The sequence below is a fragment of the Fringilla coelebs genome (genome assembly GCF_963513975.1).
Source record: "Fringilla coelebs genome assembly, chromosome: 15".
Lineage (NCBI taxonomy): Eukaryota > Metazoa > Chordata > Aves > Passeriformes > Fringillidae > Fringilla > Fringilla coelebs.
In genome coordinates, this window is record NC_140041.1 from 9,626,806 (window position 1) to 9,648,033 (window position 21,228).

General features: G+C 40.1%; 1 protein-coding gene across 1 annotated transcript; it reads left to right on the forward strand.

The window, feature by feature from the left end:
• Positions 1-37: 37 nt before the first annotated feature.
• On the forward strand, positions 38-21,053 carry SEC24A (SEC24 homolog A, COPII coat complex component). The gene is made up of 23 exons (XM_084215994.1): positions 38-168; positions 4,849-5,370; positions 6,730-6,888; positions 8,554-8,631; positions 8,955-9,121; positions 9,738-9,910; positions 10,889-10,991; positions 11,796-11,922; positions 12,289-12,398; positions 12,781-12,893; positions 13,546-13,664; positions 14,308-14,363; positions 14,687-14,893; positions 15,188-15,308; positions 15,879-16,037; positions 16,531-16,704; positions 16,789-16,899; positions 17,271-17,446; positions 18,432-18,569; positions 19,251-19,355; positions 19,494-19,586; positions 20,092-20,195; positions 20,593-21,053. Exons 1-23 carry the CDS (start codon positions 120-122, stop codon positions 20,705-20,707), a joined length of 3,279 nt encoding a protein of 1,092 aa, XP_084072120.1. The 5' UTR covers positions 38-119; the 3' UTR covers positions 20,708-21,053.
• Positions 21,054-21,228: the final 175 nt, after the last annotated feature.

A 21,228-nucleotide genomic window follows, 5' to 3' on the forward strand; every position in this document is an offset into this window, starting at 1 on the left:
GGAAGTGCCACGTGTCCGCAGTGCGGCTGCGCGCGCCGCCCGGCAGTTCCGGTGGGTCCGTCCCCCCCGCCCGGGCCGGCGCCGCCACACGGGCGGCACCGAGCGCACCCGGCCGAGCCATGGCCCAGCCCGCCGGGGCCCCCGCCGGCCAGCAGCCCTACAGCAACGGTAAGTGCGGGGCAGGCTCGCGGGGCTCGGCGCGGGATAGGGCCTGGCGGGGACGGCTCCCGCCCCAGGGCGCTTTCCCCGGGCCCAGGCCGCCCTTCGCCCCGGGGCAGCGGGGGCCGGGGCTGGTGCCCGCGGGCAGAGCGCGGGGAGGGGGTTCCGGAGACGGCCCGTTCGCTGCCCGGGTCGCTGGGTCACACCCGGCTGAGCTCGGCGGTGCCCTCCGTGCAGCCCGGGCACCCGCGGCCCGGGGCGAAGCGCAGCTGAGCTGGGGCGGAGAGCAAGACCGGAGCGGCAGCGGAGCCGGCTCCTGCCGGGACCCCGGGAGCGGCCTGGGCCGGTGGGAGTGGGGGCGAGGTGCTCTCGGAGCGGGCCCTGCCCCAGGTGTCGCTGAGGAAAGCACAGAGCGGTTCAGTAGGCAAAATAAATCTTCAATCTGATTTATTTTAATGGCAGAAGTATCCCAGAGTACATCTGTCTGTCGGAATGAACGACAGCGTCTTGCAGAAAGGCCGTGTCTGTGCTGCACGCACGGCTCGAGCTGGCCCGGACCGTCCCTTAGCCCGGGTGGGTCCCTGTCGGTGCCACGGGTGACACAGCCGAGGTTTGACCCTTTGGAACGGGGCTGTACATGTGGCACTGTGGTTATCGCTGAGCTCAGCCTGCGGCGCTGCGGGGCTTTCTTATCTTGTCATTCCCGTAAAGCCGACATTATCTGGTGCTCTGTGCTGCGAACTGGGAAAGTCTTGATTACTTTCTTCCCCTCAAAATGTATTTCTTTACAACGAGATATTGGAAGGTGAAACTGAGCTTACTAGCCAGCGTTTTAATATAGGAATAAAAAATTCAGGGCCAGCCTTGTCTCTGTGTCTGTTTTCGTTGCATGTGTGCAAATCTGTGCTGATGGAAGTCTCTTGATTTCACATACACATCCTCTGCACTTGCTGCCTTAATTATACACTTGTGTGTTTCAGTAGCTGTGCTGCATCATAAGCAGTTCAGTTATAATGAGATCTTTTGATTTTTCTTCCCCCTCCTCCTGCACAGTGTGTTTATTGCTTTTCTTCAAAGTCATCAGCAAAACGACAATTTGCAATTAACTGTGTAGCTGCTTCTAGGGTCAAGGGAGTGGGAAGAGTATGAATATAATATGGAGAGAGAAGCTCTGTCCTGGAGAGCTTATGGTCTGAGCAGAGACTGTACAAAGGGAATGTTAGCTAATGGAGTAACTGAGTGGGATGATTTACAGACTGGCATTGCTTTATGTTTGCTCATTTCCCTAGTGTAAGATTAAGCACATAATGGAAGTTATGGAGAGGCAGCTGAGAAAGAGGAATTTCAGGCTATTCAGCTGTCAGGTGTATGAAAAATAAAGAACTGAAATGTAGAGTTATGCAAATTAAACAGTTGTTACGGTATGTTAGAGATAAGGTTTGGGTTGCTGGCCTTTCAAATAACTCTAATTGTTCAAGCATGGACTGTTCATAGCATTGTTTAAAATGTATGCTGGGAGGATGCTGTGATCCTTGGCCTTTACACTGACACCAGAGCTTTATAAAACAGTTTTGGGGTACTGAGTGCTGGAGTGGTGCTTACAGTGACCTGTGAGGAAAGAAAACCGTCAGCAGGATGATAAATTGTTCTACAGCTGTCAGCCCTGCCTTGCAACTTGTTGCTTGCTGAAGTGTTTGCAGGTAACTCCCTGAGCTTGCATGTCCACTAAAGCAGTAAATTGTCACAGCAGCACCGTGTGCTGCCCGGGAAATTGTTTAGCACAGAGCTTTGGGTTGCTTAGCAACAACCTTCCTCTCCTTCATTTCTGTTTGTCTTTTAATAGGACCAGTATTCTGTACTCATTTAATTGCAGGTGTCTAATTTGCTTTCCAGTTGATAGATCTGAAGTGCAAGCAAGAAGGAGAAACAAGTCTTGTAGAATGTTTTGCTCTTCTCATGTGGATACCTTATCATGGTACTTTGATGTCATGAGGTGCTATAGGAGCTCTTGGGTTTCGAATCCAATGCGTCAGAGTCAAATGAAGTGGACATTGCCAGTGACTTGATTCCACAACATCTGTTGGGATGTAACTTTTCAGAGTGTTTATCTTTGCATCTCCCTGGAGCTTGGAGAACTTGGGGCTGGCAGAAGTGATGTCCTGAGTAACTGGCTTGGAGTAGGAGACAGTGAAATTCTGTGTGGCAGAAAATACAGCTTGGATCCTGGCAGTCCACATTAGTACTTTGACCATTTTATAAAACCACCAAGCGACCTTCATACGTATTCTGGTGCTATTCCTGATCCCTCAGAAACATTAAATGGCCTTGTATTGTTGCAGAGGAGACTTTTGCTATAAAATAGGTGGCCTTTCTTTTATTACTAATTCATTTCTGTGGTCTCCAAGTGTTGGCTGTTTTGCTGCTGTGCAGATGAAGTAGTTCTTCAGTCCACACAGAATTCCTTGTTTATTTCTGGCTTCGCAGAAAACCAGCAGCAAAGCTGGACAGCCTAGATACTCCTTGATGGGTCTCAGTGAAGAGGTCAGGTCAGGATGGGTATCTGGCTGCAACCAAGCAGCCTGAAAAGTTTTTGCGCACCGTGAACCTCTTTGTAAAGGGATTTTGTCCCTTAGTGCTATTTCTATAGCTTTTTTTGGCAGCTTAGTGCAGACTTGTCTTGGAAACATGAACTATTACATGAGGATGTCTTTTCATTGTGCTTCTGACTTTAAAAATAAAAGTTGAAGTTGGAACATTTATATTTTTGCATAAAGTGCCATAGAAAATATCAAGTAGGTCAGTTTTTGATATCACCTCACTTCCACTGTTTTGTCCTCAAGCAGAGAAAACAGTGCATAAGAGAGCAATCCAAATACTCTGATTTCTGCCTGGGATAAAGTCATACCCTAAGGTGAAAAATCAAGTTATCAAATCAATTTGTATTTGTTTTGTGTTTTTCCTGCAGTTCATAGTGATGATGCTATATCAGTGTTTGTGTGGATGCAGTCACAATGTTTGATAAGAATTCCTCATTTTTAAATTAGCAAGTTTAATTGCCAATAGGGTTTGTAAATCAATTGTTGGAAACCCATCTGATACACTGCAGGTTCGTTTTTGAAGGTTAGTCATAACTGTAAGCATTTTCATCTTGGTGAGCTTTTTATTTAAACACTCTTGATTTTAGAGAATTATTAATTGCAAATATCTATGAGCAGCATTGTAAGGACAGTAGGGTATAACTGGATTTCCTAACTGAATGATAAATTGCAGGTTGAAATTAATGGTTGGATAATAATATGGTGTGTACCTTTTATGCACAAAGAGGCAGTGAGGATGAGATCACTGGCACTGAGGTAGTTATATGGACCTATGCAATATTCGGTGAATTAACAGCTGTGTGTGACCCAGAGCCTAAGGTTTTCTAGAATGATCAGTGCAGTGTTTGTCCTAACTAAGAATTTCAATGTATTCTGTATTTAGTTTAATTTATTGTCAGAAATGTGTGAGTTACTTTAACTTGGAAATGTGAACTTGCTGGCCTTTCAGAATTGAACCATTACATTCTACTAGGGAACCAGCCATCTTTTTTTCAATGTGTGTGGAATATCTCTAGTATCTAAGCTGTGTTTTTAGGGGATGAGGAGAGCCACAGTGTGAGTCACTGAACCAAATGATACAACACTGGAAAGTGTTTTGGTAGTTGTGAAGGAGTCATAGCTGGCTGTGGCCCTGCAGCATGTAGTGTGTTCGGCTCGGAAGGATTCACTTGAAAATTGATAGTCTCTCTTCAGCATGTCTATTTTGGGGCAGTGGTATGAGCAATCTGTAGTAGTACCTTTCTTGATGGAGCTCTCATTGCACTGGAAATCCCATGGGATTCTGTCAGCCTGTTCCTCCGTAAAGCAGAAATCTGATGATGTTCTTGCCCGTGTTGTTTATACCTTGGAGAGTTATTAACCTCTTTTTTCAATTTTTTTCCTTCAAGTGAGTAAAACTTGCTTCATATACCAACCAACATATGCATAAAGAGCATCATCAACCTGTCAAGTTTTTTTTCCTGACTGATGAATTATTTTATGATGAACCTACCCTTCATTCTGTGTTGGTGACCAGCTGACCACTCACATGAGCTGTATGTGTACTAATAGTTCTCATACTAAAATAAACTGCAGAAACTTTCATAGATTAACTCAGTCACTTGAGAAGTAGCGTGGTGACCTATGCTGGCACTTGGCTGGCAGTGTCATTGTGGTAAGCTGACGTGTGGGTTGGTGTCAGCCGTCGTGTGAAATGGAGTTCTTACGCAATGGATCTTCCGCTTTCGGTCTGCTCGAGTGTGCTACTGCCGGTGCTGTGGGGCTGTGCTCCTCTGTGGGCAGAGCTTTTGGGGGTTTCTGAGGACTGGATGGGATCCTGTGTGAGTTTCAATCCAGGAGCATTGATGGCACTGGAATTCTTAGTGGTTTCAAGGTTACTGTAAAACAAAACAAAGATATAAGTGTCAATAGCAAAATACTGCTGAATTCATGTTCCTTGCAGTAGTACTTCTGTCACACCTAATGGTTTAAATTAAAAATGGCTTGGAGACTAATAAAATCCTGAGGAAAGACATTCACAGTAACATCTTTTATTTTCAGAAGTGATACACAACACTGACTTCCTAAAGAGTGTAGTTTTTTTTCATTCCAGGCCCTGTTCAAAATCAGCTGATGCATTCCCCAGATGGCCAGGGATACAGCCCTGCAGTTCCAGGATCGTACTCCCATCAGATGCCAGCAAAGGTTCCTCCACATCAGTCTTCTGGACAGTACAGCTATAGTGGCTCTCAGAATGTTTCTCAATTAAACAACTTCCAAGGACCTGGCCAGACTCTCAATAGACCACCAGTGGCAGCTTTCTCTGGGTCACCAGTACAACAGCCAGGTCCTGCTGCACAAGTGCTGCCGCCTGCATTACAGAACTCAGCTGCTGTATCATGTGCTGGGAGCTTTCCTCCTGGAGCCAGCCCACCGGTGCTTTCAAACTGGCAGTACAGCCAGACTCCTGTGAGTCAGCCACTCGGGGCTCAAACAAGCCATTTGGCTCATGTGCCTGGGACAGGGTCAGCTCAGCCACCATCATCATTACCAGGAAGTACAAATCCTGCAGGGAGTTATCAATATGCTGCTTCTCCAGGGGCTCCTCCACTGCAGAACAGCTACATGAAGCCAGGTAATCAGAACTTTGTAATATTCTGCCAATGAATGTTTTTCAATGACCTTTTAACATAATGACTCTGCAGTGATGTTTTGCTTGTGGAAGATTGTTAAAGCAGATTCACCCATCAGAAATTCCTGGATGCTTTCTTTGGGTTAGAAATGAAAGTTCTGTGCCCAGGGTGGGTGTTTCAGCTGGCTGGAGCAGGTAACTCCTAAACGGTGTCCCGTTGTTTTGGGATGCTATGTGTGGGTGATGCTGTTTCTGTGATCTAGACCATTTCCTGGGGTAACTGTTGACGCATTAGTATGTTTCAGTCCAGGACTTCACCATTGAAAACTAGCTCTATTTAGTGAGCATGGTCAGTAACCACTTGATTCAAGTAATTTTCTGAAGAGCCTGTCAGGTTGATACAAATAACTGGAGCACAGCCTGGAAACTGAAAAGCATTCTGTGCTATTGAAATAGAGGTCAGTTCAGTGGAAAGCTTCCTTCCCCCAGACTTGTAATTTTCACATCTAATGATAATTGTCAGTCTTCAGAAAGTTCTCTAAAAGTAGGAGACTTTGCTCCTACTGGTTTACTGCTGGTATATGCAATGATAAAAGCTTTTCTAATACAAAATAGCTCTATTGTGTAACTTGTGATTATTATGGAAACACAGTTAATACTCAAGTTTCTCTTTGCCAAACTGACATACAAACAGGACTTACGTACAGAAATATTTTCCATGTAAAAGCAAATAATTTTTCTTGTTAAGCACTTTTAGCCTCATTAGATATTTTTATTGATGCTAGTTTTTTTGTTATACACATGCCTAATTTTCTTATGCTGTTCAAAATGTCTTAAGCTTGCAGAATTTATTAAACTGTTTCTGGCACTTAATTGGAATAAACAGTTAGTAGTTTGGAATTAGTGAGGAAAATGCAGAGAAATTTTGGAAAGTGGCATATAAAATGAGAGCAAGTGTTTCGAATAAATAATTTTTATATCCATTCAATCCTCCTGAGCCATTTCTCTGGTTTTTGTTTTTTTTTTTTTTTTTTTTTTTAATAACAATGATCACTTTAATTAAACTTGTTTGGTGATCATTCCAGACTTGGTTATAGAATTGGGATATTTTTTTGTACATCTTGAAGTTCTTGCCAACAATAGCAACAAAAAGCTGAAAGAGATCAGTAAATGCAGGAACCCAGAATAAGAAATGAACTTGAAGTTGAGACCTCTACCCACATGTTAGGACTTATGCATGTCATGCTGTTCATCCTCTGAATAACAAGAACATTTAGAATTCAGTCTGTGCATTTTTGTAACAAAACTTTTGTGATTTTTTCAGCTGGGTTAAACTCTTCCTAAAAGTTAATCTCTTTATAGGATCTGCACCTCCACCAGTGACTCAGCCTTTAACTCCCCTCCACCCTCCAAGGCCACCTTTAGGACCTCCACCAGTTGGTGGTCCCCCTAGGCCACCAGCAGCAGTAGCAGGACCACCTAGTGCACAGTCTGTGCTAAAATCAACTGTAAACCAAGAAGGTAAGAAAAAATTTGCTCTTTATGTTAAATTCAAACACTGCAACTTGCTGTAATATGCAACCTTTAAAGTTGAGCATGTTGTTCTATTAGAAACTCAATTGTAAAATTGATACTAATACAACTAATAATTTAATCCGGAAACAGTAGGTAAGGACCTGGAAAGAAGAACAATTCTTGTAAACAGACATTATAAAATTTAAGAAATTAACAGTGCTCTTTCCAAGTGCTGTTTTACATGGCCATGTCTGCTGTAGTTGGCATAGCTTTTTTCCTTTTGTGTGTTGTAAAGTGATAGGGATCTCATTTCTCTGCATCCCTGACTACTGTTAGGACAGAAGTCCATGTATGACTCCCTGTATTGTTCATTCTACAAGGAGAGAGAAAATGTGGACCTTGCTATTTATGTAGCTGTACCTTATTCTTCTCTGTGTAAAATGACTGAAATACACATCTTGCATTTGTTAGCTTGCTGAAGGAAGTTACTAGAGGCTGTGAAGTGTCAGCTGTTGAAGACAGACACCTGACTTAGTGTCTCCTGTGGGCTCTGCACAAATATGCCATTGTTTAAGAACTCCTCAGGGCTCTGTATCAGACAGACTCCAGTTGTTTGGCATTTAGTGCCCATACTAGATGGGGCCATGTGTGAGTTGGCAGCTTTATTTTTACAAACACAGTTCTGTCAAAGCTGTTGGTTCCTTGCATGTTCAGATTGACAGTTTTTCATGTGTGGTAGCTCTGTGAGCACAAGAATAGTATATTCAGATTTAACTTTGTTTGGAATGTATTAAATGCATTAGAAACAGCTTTTGCTTAGAAAATATTTTCTTCATCGTGAAAAGAAACATTTCCAGAGCCCTGGAGAGATAAAAATGTTTAGTCTATGAAGCAGGTTGACTGCTGCTAAGAAGATTCAGTGTGTAATGTAAGTTCCTTTTTTTTGGGTCATCTTTGGAGATTTAATTAAAAATGGTAATAAAAATAGAGTACCTACTTGTCCTTAGCAATATATAGTTGTGTTAGCATATTTAGACATAGTTGGCTTACCAAAAACTGTCCTTTGGGAGCACTCTCTGAGTCTCAAGGTTTTTGCTATCTTAGATTGAATTTCTGTCTTGACTGGTATGTGACTATGTCAGAGCTGTTGCTCTTTGGTGAGCAGTAGTGAACAAAATGTGTAAGTGTAGGGAATTTGGTGTTTCTGTGAATTATCAGGGAAAAAATTCTTCAGGGTTAAGCTGAAGGTTACTAAGGAAACCTAAGCTATGGGTTACTTGGAAAACTACAGCTCGCCTAAAGAGACTTCCTCTGCTGAGGAGGGAGCATCCCCAGACCCTTTGCTGCGTGTTGACTTGGAAGCTATGGCAAATCCCTTATTGGAAGGTGTCATAAAAGATTATTCAACCAGAAGTGTAGGGACTTTAATTTTCCTTAAAAAAGTGATGTTTTATGAATGTCCTTTGTTGAGGTCACATCTGCAAGGGAAGTGTGTGAGAGAAAGAGGACAAAGTATATTTAATTCAGTTTCATCCTGGGTCAAAACCAAAGTAGATTCAAACTGTGCTTATCTTAATATTCATCCAGCAAGTAGGATATTTTTTGCAGTTACCTCATTAAAACTACTTCATAACTTGTGCAAATTTTTCCTGTGGTTGTTTTTTTTTAAAGGTGATGCCAGATCTGCTGCCAGTGATGGGTCTGTGGTGCAAAACAGCTATGATGCAATTGAAGGTGGTGGCCTCATGGGTAAGGCTTTGGGAGTAAAAATGGTTGTTACTATTATTATTATGGAACTTTTAAGAGTCTGGGAAAGATAGAAGTTTAAGCATTTGTGTACAAACATATGTCCTTGGTTCAATGCCTGTCTTGAAGCTAAATGTGAAATTTGAAGCATTGACAACTAGCATGTGTTTGCCTTGATATGTAAAGGAGGTGAGAGCCCTTTGCAAAGTTGACATCAGCTGTATTTTTTAGACTTAGAAACTAAACAGGCAGCTCTCCTGTTGTACTAATGCCTCCAGTAAGATACAGTTCTTCAGCAATTCAGTATCTGTCTGCTCTGCTTCCAGCAACTCCACATCATTCTCCTGCAGCCCCAAATCTTAAGATGAATAGAAGTGTTGGGTATTCTTACCCTGCCTTACCTCCAGGCTACCAACATACTTCTCCACCTGGAGCCCCAGGAATGAATGCATCTGCTTTGCAATATCCAGATGGATCAAAACATTTCCACCAGGTAAAGGTTGTCTGGTTTCTGTCTCAGCACTACCTCTGGCGGGGGGAGGGTGTGTGGATAAGGAGAAGTGATGGTTGGTAGGTGTTGTGCATCCCTAGGATGCTGCTTCTTTTGTTCCCTGTTTGGGCACCATTTGTTCAAGAGAACAGACACAGCCCAGAATTAATGCTTTTGCCTGTGCCTTGGTACCAGTTGGGAAAAGCTGTGTGCCAGCTCTTTATGAAGTGTTCCACCCTCAGATTTGTTCAGGATGTTTCTTTTGAAACTTTCAGCTGCTTTTGACATTTTTCTCTTCCGTGGCTTTGTTATTGTTAGTTGAAGTGTTTGGTTTTTCTTTCCCTGAGCTTTCAAAGTGAACTGACCAACCAGCTGAACCTCTGTATTTCAAGAGTTTTATAGGCAATTTATGCTTTTTTCCTTATGTTACATGCATAAATCAAGTTCATGTGACAACCAGCATTTCCAAATATACTGATACAATTTCCAAATATACTGATACAATGGTAGTTAGTACATGAGCAAAACAAACTGAAAGGGATATAGATGTGGTTTTAAACAGACTATGGGTTTCATCCAAGTAGTTGGTGCTAATTTGTGAAATTTGATTTGACCCTAGCCTGCCCTGGGCACTAATCACTTAACTGCACCAATGGCTGGCCTGAGTCTACAGCAGGAAGGGTTAAGACCTGTGAATCTTCTTCAAGAAAGAAATATTCTTCCTACCACCCTTTTGAAGGCTCCTGTCCCCAACTTGCATGAAGATATCCAGAAGCTCAACTGCAATCCTGAGTAAGATTATGCATTTGCTATATGAAAATAGATAGAAATATAAATTCCTGCTTATAAACATAATTTCACAAAATATTTTTTTAATTTTATGAGTAGAAAATATTGGAAATGGGCTTCACTGTTACAATGAAGGCAGTAAGTGAGTTTAACTTTGAAGAGGGGAAATTCATCTTTGTAGAAAGTATGAGGAAAAATTAGTTAATACAGCAGCTATAGATAGGTACAGTATAAAGCTTTTATGCCTGGCAGTGAGTATGGATGAGACGATAAAAAATAGCAGTTAATTCAGTCAGGTGAGGTACACCAAAAAGGTTGTGCCTGAAGAAACATGGGTGACCTCTGTATTGAAAAGTAACCATTTAAAACAATGGAGTAAATGAAATTTCAAACAAGAGACTGGCAGTTGGTTAATCAGTTATTCTCTCTGAGGAGACCAACCAAGCAGTGAATAGCCAGGGACTTCTGCTTTGCAAATATTTTTATGGTAGATAAAGGAAATAACAGCGCCTTTGTGACGTTGTTCATGCAAACAAGCTGGACAGGATTTGCAAAACTGCCACATACATCTGCACCTTGTAGGAGCTGCTGAGTGCTCAAGACTCAGAAAATGATTGTGGGATTGTTTATATAGTTACTATGTTTTTAAAACCACCTTTTAAACATTGCTCGTTCTGATTTATTCCAAAATAACATTTAGAATATAAAGATTTGGTGCAACTTTGAATATTGTTAGGCTTTGACTTGACTTGAGTGACTAAAAGACACTGAGTTCTGTGTAAAGCGCATTTGTATAAAATAAGGACTCAAAGTATGTATTGTGGGTCAAGCTCAGACAGAAACAAAATGATTTGACAGAGATAGAGATCTTTCATCTGGAAACAGAAATTCACCATTGACAGCTCTAGAAAAATATACTGTATTACTGAAATCATAATTTATTTGAAAGCCTCTGAAAATAACCCTTTGTCATCCATGTAGGTTGTTCCGCTGTACCCTGACTAACATTCCTCAAACTCAGGCCTTATTGAATAAAGCCAAACTTCCTTTGGGGCTCCTGCTTCATCCTTTCAAAGACTTATCGGTATGAGAAATGTTCAAAACTTTACATGCTGAAATATCAACTATGCCTTTACTAGAGTCCAGACAATGGGCAATGAATTATAAAACAAGGGCAGGTATCTTGGCCCAGAAGAATTACCATAGTAACTGACATTTCCTTATTCCATACAGATTGCTGTAATTTTTCTCAATTATTTTTCCCTACCATATTTAAACCTTCAGGTCTCACTTCTTAATAAAAAACAAAGCCTCCCAAACCTCAAAAAACCAAAAGCTTAAAGGCAGTACAGAATTTGGACTGTAATAAAAGACACCACCTAAATTCGAGGTTGTCATGTATCAGTTGTAGTTATTAATTTCAAACCTAGTACTAATTCTAAACTCAAGCCTTGACAAAGTTGAAGGGATTTGGATGTCATGAAATAGCCAGAAGACACTGCGAATTCAGAGCAGTGTCTTTCTTAAACATTGGGGGGTTTTCTCACTTTAATTGATTTTTCAAAGATGTGGGCTTCCCCCCCCCCCCCCCCCCCCACACACACACTTTTTGATCTGTATTGGGTGCAGGACTTGATCTTAAATCATCAGCGTAAAATTCAGGAATTTAGAGCCCTGGAAAGGGAACCCACACAGTCAAATATGTTAGAGTTCAGTTCCTACCTGTCTTACTAAGGAATTGCAGTGATGCTGTGAGGATGCAGAAGTACTCCTTCTTTCAACAAGGATGCTTTGCCTCACTAGGCAGCACCGTGTGGGTGGTGTTGTTACCACAGATGAGCAGCTGCAGGGTGAGGATGCTTTAAAACAGGAAGCTTTTCTTTTCCAGCAATTGCCAGTGGTCACTTCCAGTATTATTGTGAGATGCCGTTCCTGCCGGACGTACATCAACCCTTTTGTCAGCTTCCTAGACCAGAGGAGGTGGAAATGCAATTTGTGCTATAGAGTCAATGATGGTAAGTTTTAGATGTGCTTGAAAGTGCTGCAATTAATCTTTCCCAATTAACCTTGCAGCACCTTAAGTGTTGCAATTAACCTTGGCCTTTGAGACTGGAGTGTTGTTGGCCACATCAGTAGGGGGATTGTTGTCAGTCATGCTGGGAGTCATGAGAAATGTTTCCCAGTGACAGTGGTGTCCCTAAAGAAACATGATGAACCCAAGTAGTCCCTCACAGTACTCTTGCACAAGTGTAAGAACTCCACTGCTTGGTGTAGTTCTCCATGTGTTGCCCAACAGCCACAAAAGAGTTGATATATTTGTTTTAAAATGCAGCACAGCCAATACTAGTGTGAAATACTAACATATAAACTTGTCTGCATAGTTCCTGAAGAATTCCTGTATAATCCTGTGACAAGAGTTTATGGAGAACCTCATAAAAGACCTGAAGTCCAGAATGCTACTATCGAGTTTATGGCTCCATCTGAATACATGGTAAGGCTTTATTTACTTTTACTTACTCTCTCCCTTTGTTTTATTTTCAGAGGGAAGTCAGAGAAAGTTTTGTTTCAGAAGATGCTTTCCAGTTCAATAGAACAGTTGTTGGCTTAAGGAGTGTATCTGAGAACTCATGGGGAGGACCTCAGAGAGTTCACTTCTAAACATTTATGATGTCAAAGTTGTTCTGTATTTGGAATATGTAGCTATCTTTGGAAGAAAACTAGAATTCTGGTATTACCAAATAAGAGGCAAATGCATCCAGAAATTTTAGCTACCATCTGCGTGCTGTTTTAGCAGTTTAAACTTGCAATAGAATGAATAAACCTAATGTAACAAATGCTGTTTGAAAATTAAAGGTGATCTTTTCTTTGCTCAGCTGCGTCCCCCTCAGCCACCCGTGTACCTCTTTGTGTTTGATGTCTCTCACAATGCAATCGAGACAGGATACTTGAACACAGTCTGCCAGACCTTGTTAGACAATCTTGACTCGTAAGTACTTTTTTCTTAAAATCTCCAGTTTTCATTTGTCTTAAGAAACTTGTGGTAGACACCAACATGCCAGTCCTTTCTGTGTGGAAGACAATTTTCTAGTGTGGGCAAACAATGGCCAGTGTTGTGTTAAAATGTGCCATAAAAGCATAAATTTTCCCATCATAGCTACACCAGTATAAAGGTAACTTTGAGGCTTGATTTTCAGTCTGACTCTTTCCTATATGCTTCATAAATCCCCAGAAGAGTATAAGCATCGTGTTTATCTTTTGAAGTGTATTTTTTAAAAGCTGAAATCTAGATAAGTATTTGCTGAAAAGAGTCATACGTTTAATAAACTTCTCATAAAATGCATACTGTTTGAACTTATATAAACACTAATTGGGATTTTGCAGTTTATTTATTCCTTTTCTTCCACTTCTGATTACCCTCTTAAAAGGTTTTCACCTGCCTGCTAGGTGACTCTACCATAAGCTCCTTTTTTGTTGTGGTTTTTGTTCTTTCTGAAATGACTTAGTGAAGCTCTTGGAGTCTAGCTGTTACACTAACTGCTTGGTAACAACCACAGAGAGATGCAGTGGATGTTAAAAAAAAAAAAAAGCCTGCAGAAATGAAATTTCATCTTGTTGAACACCATATGTCTCATTTTCAGGCTTCCTGGGAACACTAGAACAAAAATAGGCTTCATAACGTTTGACAGCACAATCCATTTCTACAGTCTTCAAGAAGGTCTCTCTCAGCCTCAGATGCTTATAGTTTCAGATATTGAAGGTATGCAAAAATAATTTTTGTGATCAGTTCCTATTAGTGACTTCTGGTTATGACAGCCTTTAAAAATATATATCTGGTGGGAGTTTCTGGATCACAGCATTAGTCTCTCTAGTAATGACTTTAGAAGTACCATATGTGTGAGTTTGTTTATGAAGACATCTCCCTGATGTCTGAGCAATGCTGTGGCTGCTCATGACTTCAGACATGAAGACAGCTTTCCTACCTTCTAGTTTAATTTGTACAAATCTCTAGATTCCTCTTGAAATCCCAAATACTGATACTAGATACCTTTCTGTAGATTTTCTTGTGGCTGGCGCTTAGTGCTAGTCCTTCTGTCTTTTGTTTCAAATCACCTTTCACTGGATATTATTGGGCAGGGTAGAATGAACACTGGAAATATTTGCTATGTGGTTTTATTTAATAGTCTTGATTATCCTTCAGCCTTGTTGATTGCTGCTCTAACATGGGATTCTAGCCACAGGAATGCTTATGAGAAAAAAAAGAAATCCACATAATTATGTTTACATGGGTCAATACACTGATACTGTGTATTTTTTTCCAATAAGTATGATGATTGGCAAATAAAGTCAGGGAAAGCTTGATGCATTTTTAAAAGATAACTCAAATATTTTTTCCCTTTCAGATGTATTTATACCAATGCCAGAAAACTTATTAGTAAATTTGAATGAAAATAAAGAGGTAAGAAGCAAGGACTTTCTTACATAACTAGTGACGTTTACACAACTGGGGATATGTTTGGTAATTTTTTGATGAAGTAATGCTCATTAACACCAGCTGTTCAAATGCCAGGTTTGAGGCAAAAAAAAAAAAGAGGTCTTTTATTTATGTCACTGTAAATTCTTGCCAACGTGAAACAAGACAGTACTTCAATTTTTCTAGGACTTTCTCTTTGCTACTTTAATATTAGAAGTGTTAATACTTGGTTGTGTTCAGTTATTTGGTCCATATAAGGTAGAAAACCTTGAAGACTCATAGGCCTAATACTGTTTTCTCACTTGTAGCTAATTCAAGATCTGCTGAAGACATTGCCACAGATGTTTACCAAGTCCCTGGAAACTCAGAGTGCTCTGGGGCCTGCATTACAGGCTGCCTTTAAGCTGATATCCCCCACTGGAGGTAGAATCACTGTCTTCCAGACACAGCTCCCATCTCTGGGAATGGGAGCGCTAAAGTCACGAGAGGAGCCAAACCAAAGAGCAACAGCAAAGGTTAGGAAAGCAGAAAGGTTGGGAGTATTAACAACTCTGTTCTGTGCATGTAGGTGGTTCTGGAATTTCCTCTTCTCAGTTAATTTTGTGCTTGTCTTGCTCCTTTTAAAGTAGCAGAAAAAAACAAAAGAAAAACCAAGCAATATAAACACAAATTAATGACCTGATTTTTTAAAATAAAATATTTTTAATCAATGATGGAGAATTGATTGTGTCCCTGAAAGCAGGCAATAAATGTATGAATCAATTTGAATTTCCTTTGTGTTTTGTAATAATACTCCACTGTGTTAACAGGATATACATCTGACACCATCGACTGATTTTTACAAGAAGCTGGCCTTGGACTGCTCAGGGCAACAGGTTGCAGTGGATTTATTTCTTCTTAGTGGGCAATATTCTGACTTGGCTTCTCTAGGTAAGTAATATAAAGCTCTTTTGAGGCATGTAACTCTTGTATTTTGGGAAAATGCATAGAATCTACATTAATATTTAGTAGATGTACCTGATTTGGATTAATCTAGTGTCCAAACTTGTCCTTGCTGAGCAGTGACAGTGAATAGAATGTCATCTTTAAGTCCTGATTTAACCTACTTATTTTCATGTTCTCCCTTAGTGAGTCAGGATCCTTGTGCTACTGATACAAGTAGTGGAAATAGTTTTTTCCTTTTTTATGCCTTTATAACCTTCAGTGTCATTGCCTTTAGAGCAAGTTTTATTAGCATTTTAATTATTTTTTTCTATTTAACCAAACTTTCAAGTGATAGCAATTTCAGGTCAATGGAAAATTATTTCACACCTGAAATTTATCTCATATTAGAATATACAGTTGTAGCTACATCAGTCTCTCTAGGCAGGTCTGTAACTGTATTTGAGTGATTTGCAGGTCTGAACAATTTAACACTTTAATGACTGCAGCAAATTTAACACTTTAATGACTACAGCAGCAACCGTCTGCACTCTCCAATGTATACTGGTTTTGTTTCAGGTTGTATATCAAGGTATTCTGCAGGTAGTGTCTACTACTACCAGTCTTACCATCATAAACACAACCCTGTCCAGGTGGAGAAATTGCAAAAGGAACTGAAGCGATATTTAACTAGGAAAATTGGGTTTGAGGCTGTCATGAGGATAAGATGCACCAAAGGTCTGAATTCACCTTCTTAGATTCTTGTGGGGTAGAGAAGAGGGAAGTGGGTGTTTGCTGCTCTTTGGGAATGTTTTCAGTGGTATTCTAGCTATTTTGTGACCTCAAATGATTAAAAAGGCTAAGATGAGAAAAGTAAAATTCAGTACCAGGGATAAGACAATTTTTTAAAGACTGTATTTGCAGTGTGTTTTCTGGCATCCAAGTTCCAGTTGATAATGGTCAAAACTGGAAATTTTCCTGAACTATTTCAACAAGGAACTGGTTTTATAATCTAGATACTTTCTACTACTCTGCATTGATTTGCCTTGCTAATTCCCACTTTCTGCTAGGTTTTGTGGATTCTTTGGATGAGTAGTCAGTTTTCTGAAGATAATGTATTTTCATTGAGAGGGAACATTCCAGTACAGTCGTATACACTGATGACAGCTCTGTATATGGTGCCTGTACTTCACAGCTATAAAACCCAAACTGATTCATTATTATCTTGTAGGTCTTTCCATTCATACTTTCCATGGGAACTTCTTTGTACGATCTACCGACTTGTTGTCATTGCCCAACGTAAATCCAGATGCAGGATATGCTGTGCAGATGTCAGTGGAAGAGAGTCTCACTGATATGCAAGTTGTTTCTTTTCAGTCAGCTCTCCTGTACACCTCCAGCAAAGGTAAGGTTAGATTAAGCCAACAGTGGCATTTGTAGTGTTGCTTCATAAAACAAGTATGGAGGTTACAGTCGTCTTTCCTTGCAGGTGAAAGGCGAATTCGTGTCCACACTATGTGCTTACCTGTTGTCACAACCCTGAGTGAAGTGTACTTAGGGGCAGATGTGCAGGCCATCACAGGGCTCTTAGCCAATATGGGTGAGTGTGCTAAGAGCTTGTTTGGATATGTGGGGATTGTATCCTTAAAGGTCTGAGCAATAATCCTCTGGATTAGAAGAAAAGATTCTCCCTCATCCTAAGAGTGCTTTTGAAGCTGCAATCCTAAGAGTTTTGGTTTTAATGCTTGGCTTAGGTGAAGGATCAGTAGAGCTGTGTATAATCACCTGGGCTTAGGCTTAGTCTGGTGCATCATCGTGGGCCCCCAGCTTTTTTCTGAAGCACTTCCCCTAGAATGTAGTAAAAGCTTAAGCTGCATCAGCATATATGATAAAGTGAGAGGAATTAATGTATGTGACTGCATTCCTGCCAAGGGAGGAACCGCTGATCTGAGCCTTGCACTGTGTTTTCAGCTGTGGACCGCTCCGTTTCCGCCACGCTGAGCGATGCTCGCGATGCCTTGGTCAATGCAGTGATCGATTCTTTAGCTGCTTATCGCTCCTCCGTGCTGAGCATCCAGCAGCCCGGGCTCACAGCTCCCTTCTCTCTGCGCCTCTTCCCACTTTATATACTGGCACTCCTAAAACAGGTAAGAGGGGAGAGGAAGCTAGCCAAGAGGATGATTGTTCAGCAGGTCAGCCTGAACTGAAAGGACAATTCTTTGATGGAGAATGATTTAGTTCAAAAGCAGGAATTTAGAAGTGTGAGTAAAACCAAAAGTATAAATGTTTAAAGCAATGGAATGGCAAAATAATAAAGACACTGACTAGTGAAGAGAATGTGTCAGGGTACTGATAGTGTTTTCTCAGGAATCTCAATTTTGTGTGTCTCTGGAAATGTAGATCCACACAGCAGTTCAGTGTGGATTAGAAGAGAGCTGGGTGCAGCAGAGAGGGAGTTGGCTGGCTGTTCTTGCAACAGGTTTAAAGCATTTCACAGTATTTGCTCAGTGTAAGTATTTTTAAATTGAATTTCCCTGAACTGATAGTAGAAGTCACTTAAGTGTTGGACAAACTGGTTTCTTTGTTCAAAAAGAAGTTTTGGATTCACACATCTTGGTTAAGAATTAACCAGCATGTTCATATTGAGCTTTTTCATGTGAAAGGCTTAATAAGCATTTGATCCAGTCAGGTGGGAGGAGTGAGCCCTACTTTGATTTATAAGTTTTTCTTTGGTCCCAACAAGCCAGTACTATCTCTTTCTTGTTAATACAGACCTAAGATTCTGTACATTGAAGCCAACTGTAAACTGCTCCAATATTTATGCTTTTAAATTTAATCAAGTAGCATTTTTGAGGTGTATGTTAATATTTCAGGGTGCTTTCATCTTAGCTGTAAGAGAGGACTGATGGTGCCAGGTCAAGGTTAATTCTAAAATCCAGAAATGGGAGAGAGACTTGTATGGTTTCTATGTGAAACACTGAAGAGAACTATGGAGAAGTAAAATACAATGAGAAAAAACTTAGGGTACATCTTTAAAACTTAAGTTAGAAATAAGCAGGAGGCGATTTGTTTTATCCTGCAACTTACCTTGCTTTGCTTTAATGGTTAAACTAAATGCCTGATTGTTTGCAGAAAGCATTTCAAACTGGGACAAACACACGTTTGGATGAACGCATCTTTACCATGTGTCAGGTGAAAAACCAGCCCCTTGTTTACCTCATGCTCATGACACATCCCAGTCTGTACAGAGTTGATACTCTCACAGATGAGGTGAGTCTTGGCCTTGGTACATAATCTGTTTGATCCTAAAGATCTGTGTGATGTGAAAGTAAATGTGTTAGAAATCTCCCAAGTTTTCCATATTAAAGCTGCACAGCTAGAATGTAATGTCTCATATTCTCCCACTTGTTGCATTTATGCATTTGTTTTTTGGAACTGGATTGATGAATTCTGGAGAGAGGCTGTGCTTTGCTATGGATGGATGGATGGATGGGGAAAGTTTTTTCCTGACTTATTTTACCTTTGCCTTGTGTCATTATCTTGTGCTATAAAATCACATATACATAAAGACATCATAATGTGGTTTTTGTCCCTTCGTAGCTTCCTTTATTTTAAAATATCAAGCAGTCTTGAGAACAGGGAATGTTTATGTAAAACCCTGAACAATTTTAGAAATCACATCTTTGGTACATAACAAATCAGATATTCCAGTTCTATAACTAATTAACTAAGATACATTTGATGACATTCACCCTCTCTAAATAAAACATTAAGATTTATTAGTAAATTACTAATTAATAAAGTAAATTATCACTTTAAGTATGGCTTGAGCTAAACTCAGAAAAATGGTCCAGCTCCAGTATTCAGTGTAATAGAGCCTCCTCTTATTTAGCATTCAGTTCTAGTTTTTTTCATCAAGACGTGAACCACTGTTTTTCATCCTTCTTTTAGGGAGCTCTCAACATAAATGACAGAACTATACCTCAGCCACCCCTTCTCCAGCTGTCAGTGGAGAAGTTGAGTAGGGATGGTGCTTATCTTATGGATGCTGGCTCTGTAAGTTGTGTGGTGGGGGGGGGTTAAAGAAGTATCCAAGTTTACTTGGTGTGTTCTTTCTGAGAACCCAAAATATGTACAGGACTACTGAGGTGTGTTTTGGGTTGGATTAATGTCGTTCCTTATGGTGTCTTTCAGGTGATGTATCTGTGGATTGGGAAGAACTGTGGGCAGGGTTTTATCAGCCAAGTCCTTGGAGTTCCAAATTATGGCTCAATACCACAGAATATGGTAAGTGCTTGCTCTGCACATCAGTCATACATAGAGTGCTGCCATAATAGCATTTGCATGAGAATTAAAACACACTACTCAGATATTAGCCCTCTAGTGGTATAGATCCAGATCCAAGGAAAGAAATAATTGCTGTTACCTCTTGGAGTTTTTTCTCATGAGGACACAGTAGGAAGAGGCTGACAATGAGTTTCTCAGACCTGTGGGAGCACACTAAGAATGCTTGCAAATAGTGAGCACAGTGGGTTAGTGGGAAATCCTTTCGTTTCTGCAACAAAACAGGAATCAATCACAGCTCAGTCATCACCATTCTGACAGCTAAAGTGCTGTTGACTAAGTGCTCTTGACTATTTCAAGCCCCTTCAAAGAAGACAAGACTGAAACTATACATCACAAAATGTATCTGTCTAGGTTTTCTTTATACTTAAAGAGTTGGGCTAGTTGAAGTGTTCCTTTTAGTGTTTTTTCTGAAAAATTTGTATTAATGAAACCCTTTGGCTTTTAGACACATCTCCCAGAACTCGAAACGGCAGAATCCATCAGAACACGAACTTTCATTTCTTGGCTGAGAGAACAGAGACCTTTCTTTCCTATACTATATATAATAAAGTAAGTGATTTTTACCAGTCTTTTTTGCTTCTTCAGCAGCCTGTTAACAATACATACTTGGATATCATATACTGAACTTTCTTAATGGCATTCTTAACAATAGTGTGTGCTGTGCCTGACAGATTTGACTACAGATATGACTTATGAGTTGTCTCCAATTAGAATTTCAAAAGACTAAATGTCACGGAAAAATCTTTAGGTAATGTCAGATAAATTAAGTAAATGCTGGTAAGAGCGTTTATTAGGATTAATCATTACTAAAGGATAATTGAGATCCTCTTTTCATATGTCCTTAAGCTTTTGAAATGTCTTGCCACTTGACCTGTAACTTTATTCATGCACAGTAGCCCATGGCAAATGTTAATTCCACTCAAACACTTATATTTTTGTTTTTAAGGGATGAGAGTCCATTGAAATCAAGTTTTCTGCAAAATATGATTGAAGACAGAACAGAATCTGCCTTATCATACTATGAATTCCTCCTTCATATACAGCAACAAGTGAATAAATGAAACACTAGCGTTTGGCTTCTTTAAGGAAAGATTTTGCTGTAAAGAATGATTGTGCTTGTAATATCTTCATTAAATCTGTGGCCTGAGGCAGTTGATGAGAAGTTCTCACTGTGATTTCAACGAACTAAAGCAAATAAAGGACCACATCTGAGAATCAAATGTGCAACTACATAATATTGTACCTTACAAAAAAATCAAACTGTTGGAACTGGTTGAGCACCTTTAATTTGCTGCAAATCGTGTTTTTACTGTAAGTAGTTGCAGCATGAAGTACATTTACAAAGGCAATACTGAAAAGGTGAAATACATTTTGTAAAATAAAGAGTTCTTTGTTGTTCAAAATGTATATTTCTGTAACTTTTGTTTTGTTTTTCTGGGTTTTTTTGTTTGTTTTTTTGTTGTTGTTGTTGCTGCTAGATATAAAACCTCACAATACTGATCATGATTTGCAGGGAAATTCTCTCTAAGTGTATCCAGTGATTACAGACAGAGCATCTCAATGTTCAACTTAATGCTTAAAG

Excerpts from the sequence above, each read along its gene's own strand:
- SEC24A (XM_084215994.1), top strand. The coding sequence starts at position 120 with ATGGCCCAGCCCGCCGGGGCCCCCGCCGGCCAGCAGCCCTACAGCAAC. Across the intron at positions 19,356-19,493 it reads ATCTTATGGATGCTGGCTCT|GTGATGTATCTGTGGATTGG; the intron begins GTAAGTTGTGTG and ends GGTGTCTTTCAG. Across the intron at positions 20,196-20,592 it reads CCTATACTATATATAATAAA|GGATGAGAGTCCATTGAAAT; the intron begins GTAAGTGATTTT and ends TTTGTTTTTAAG.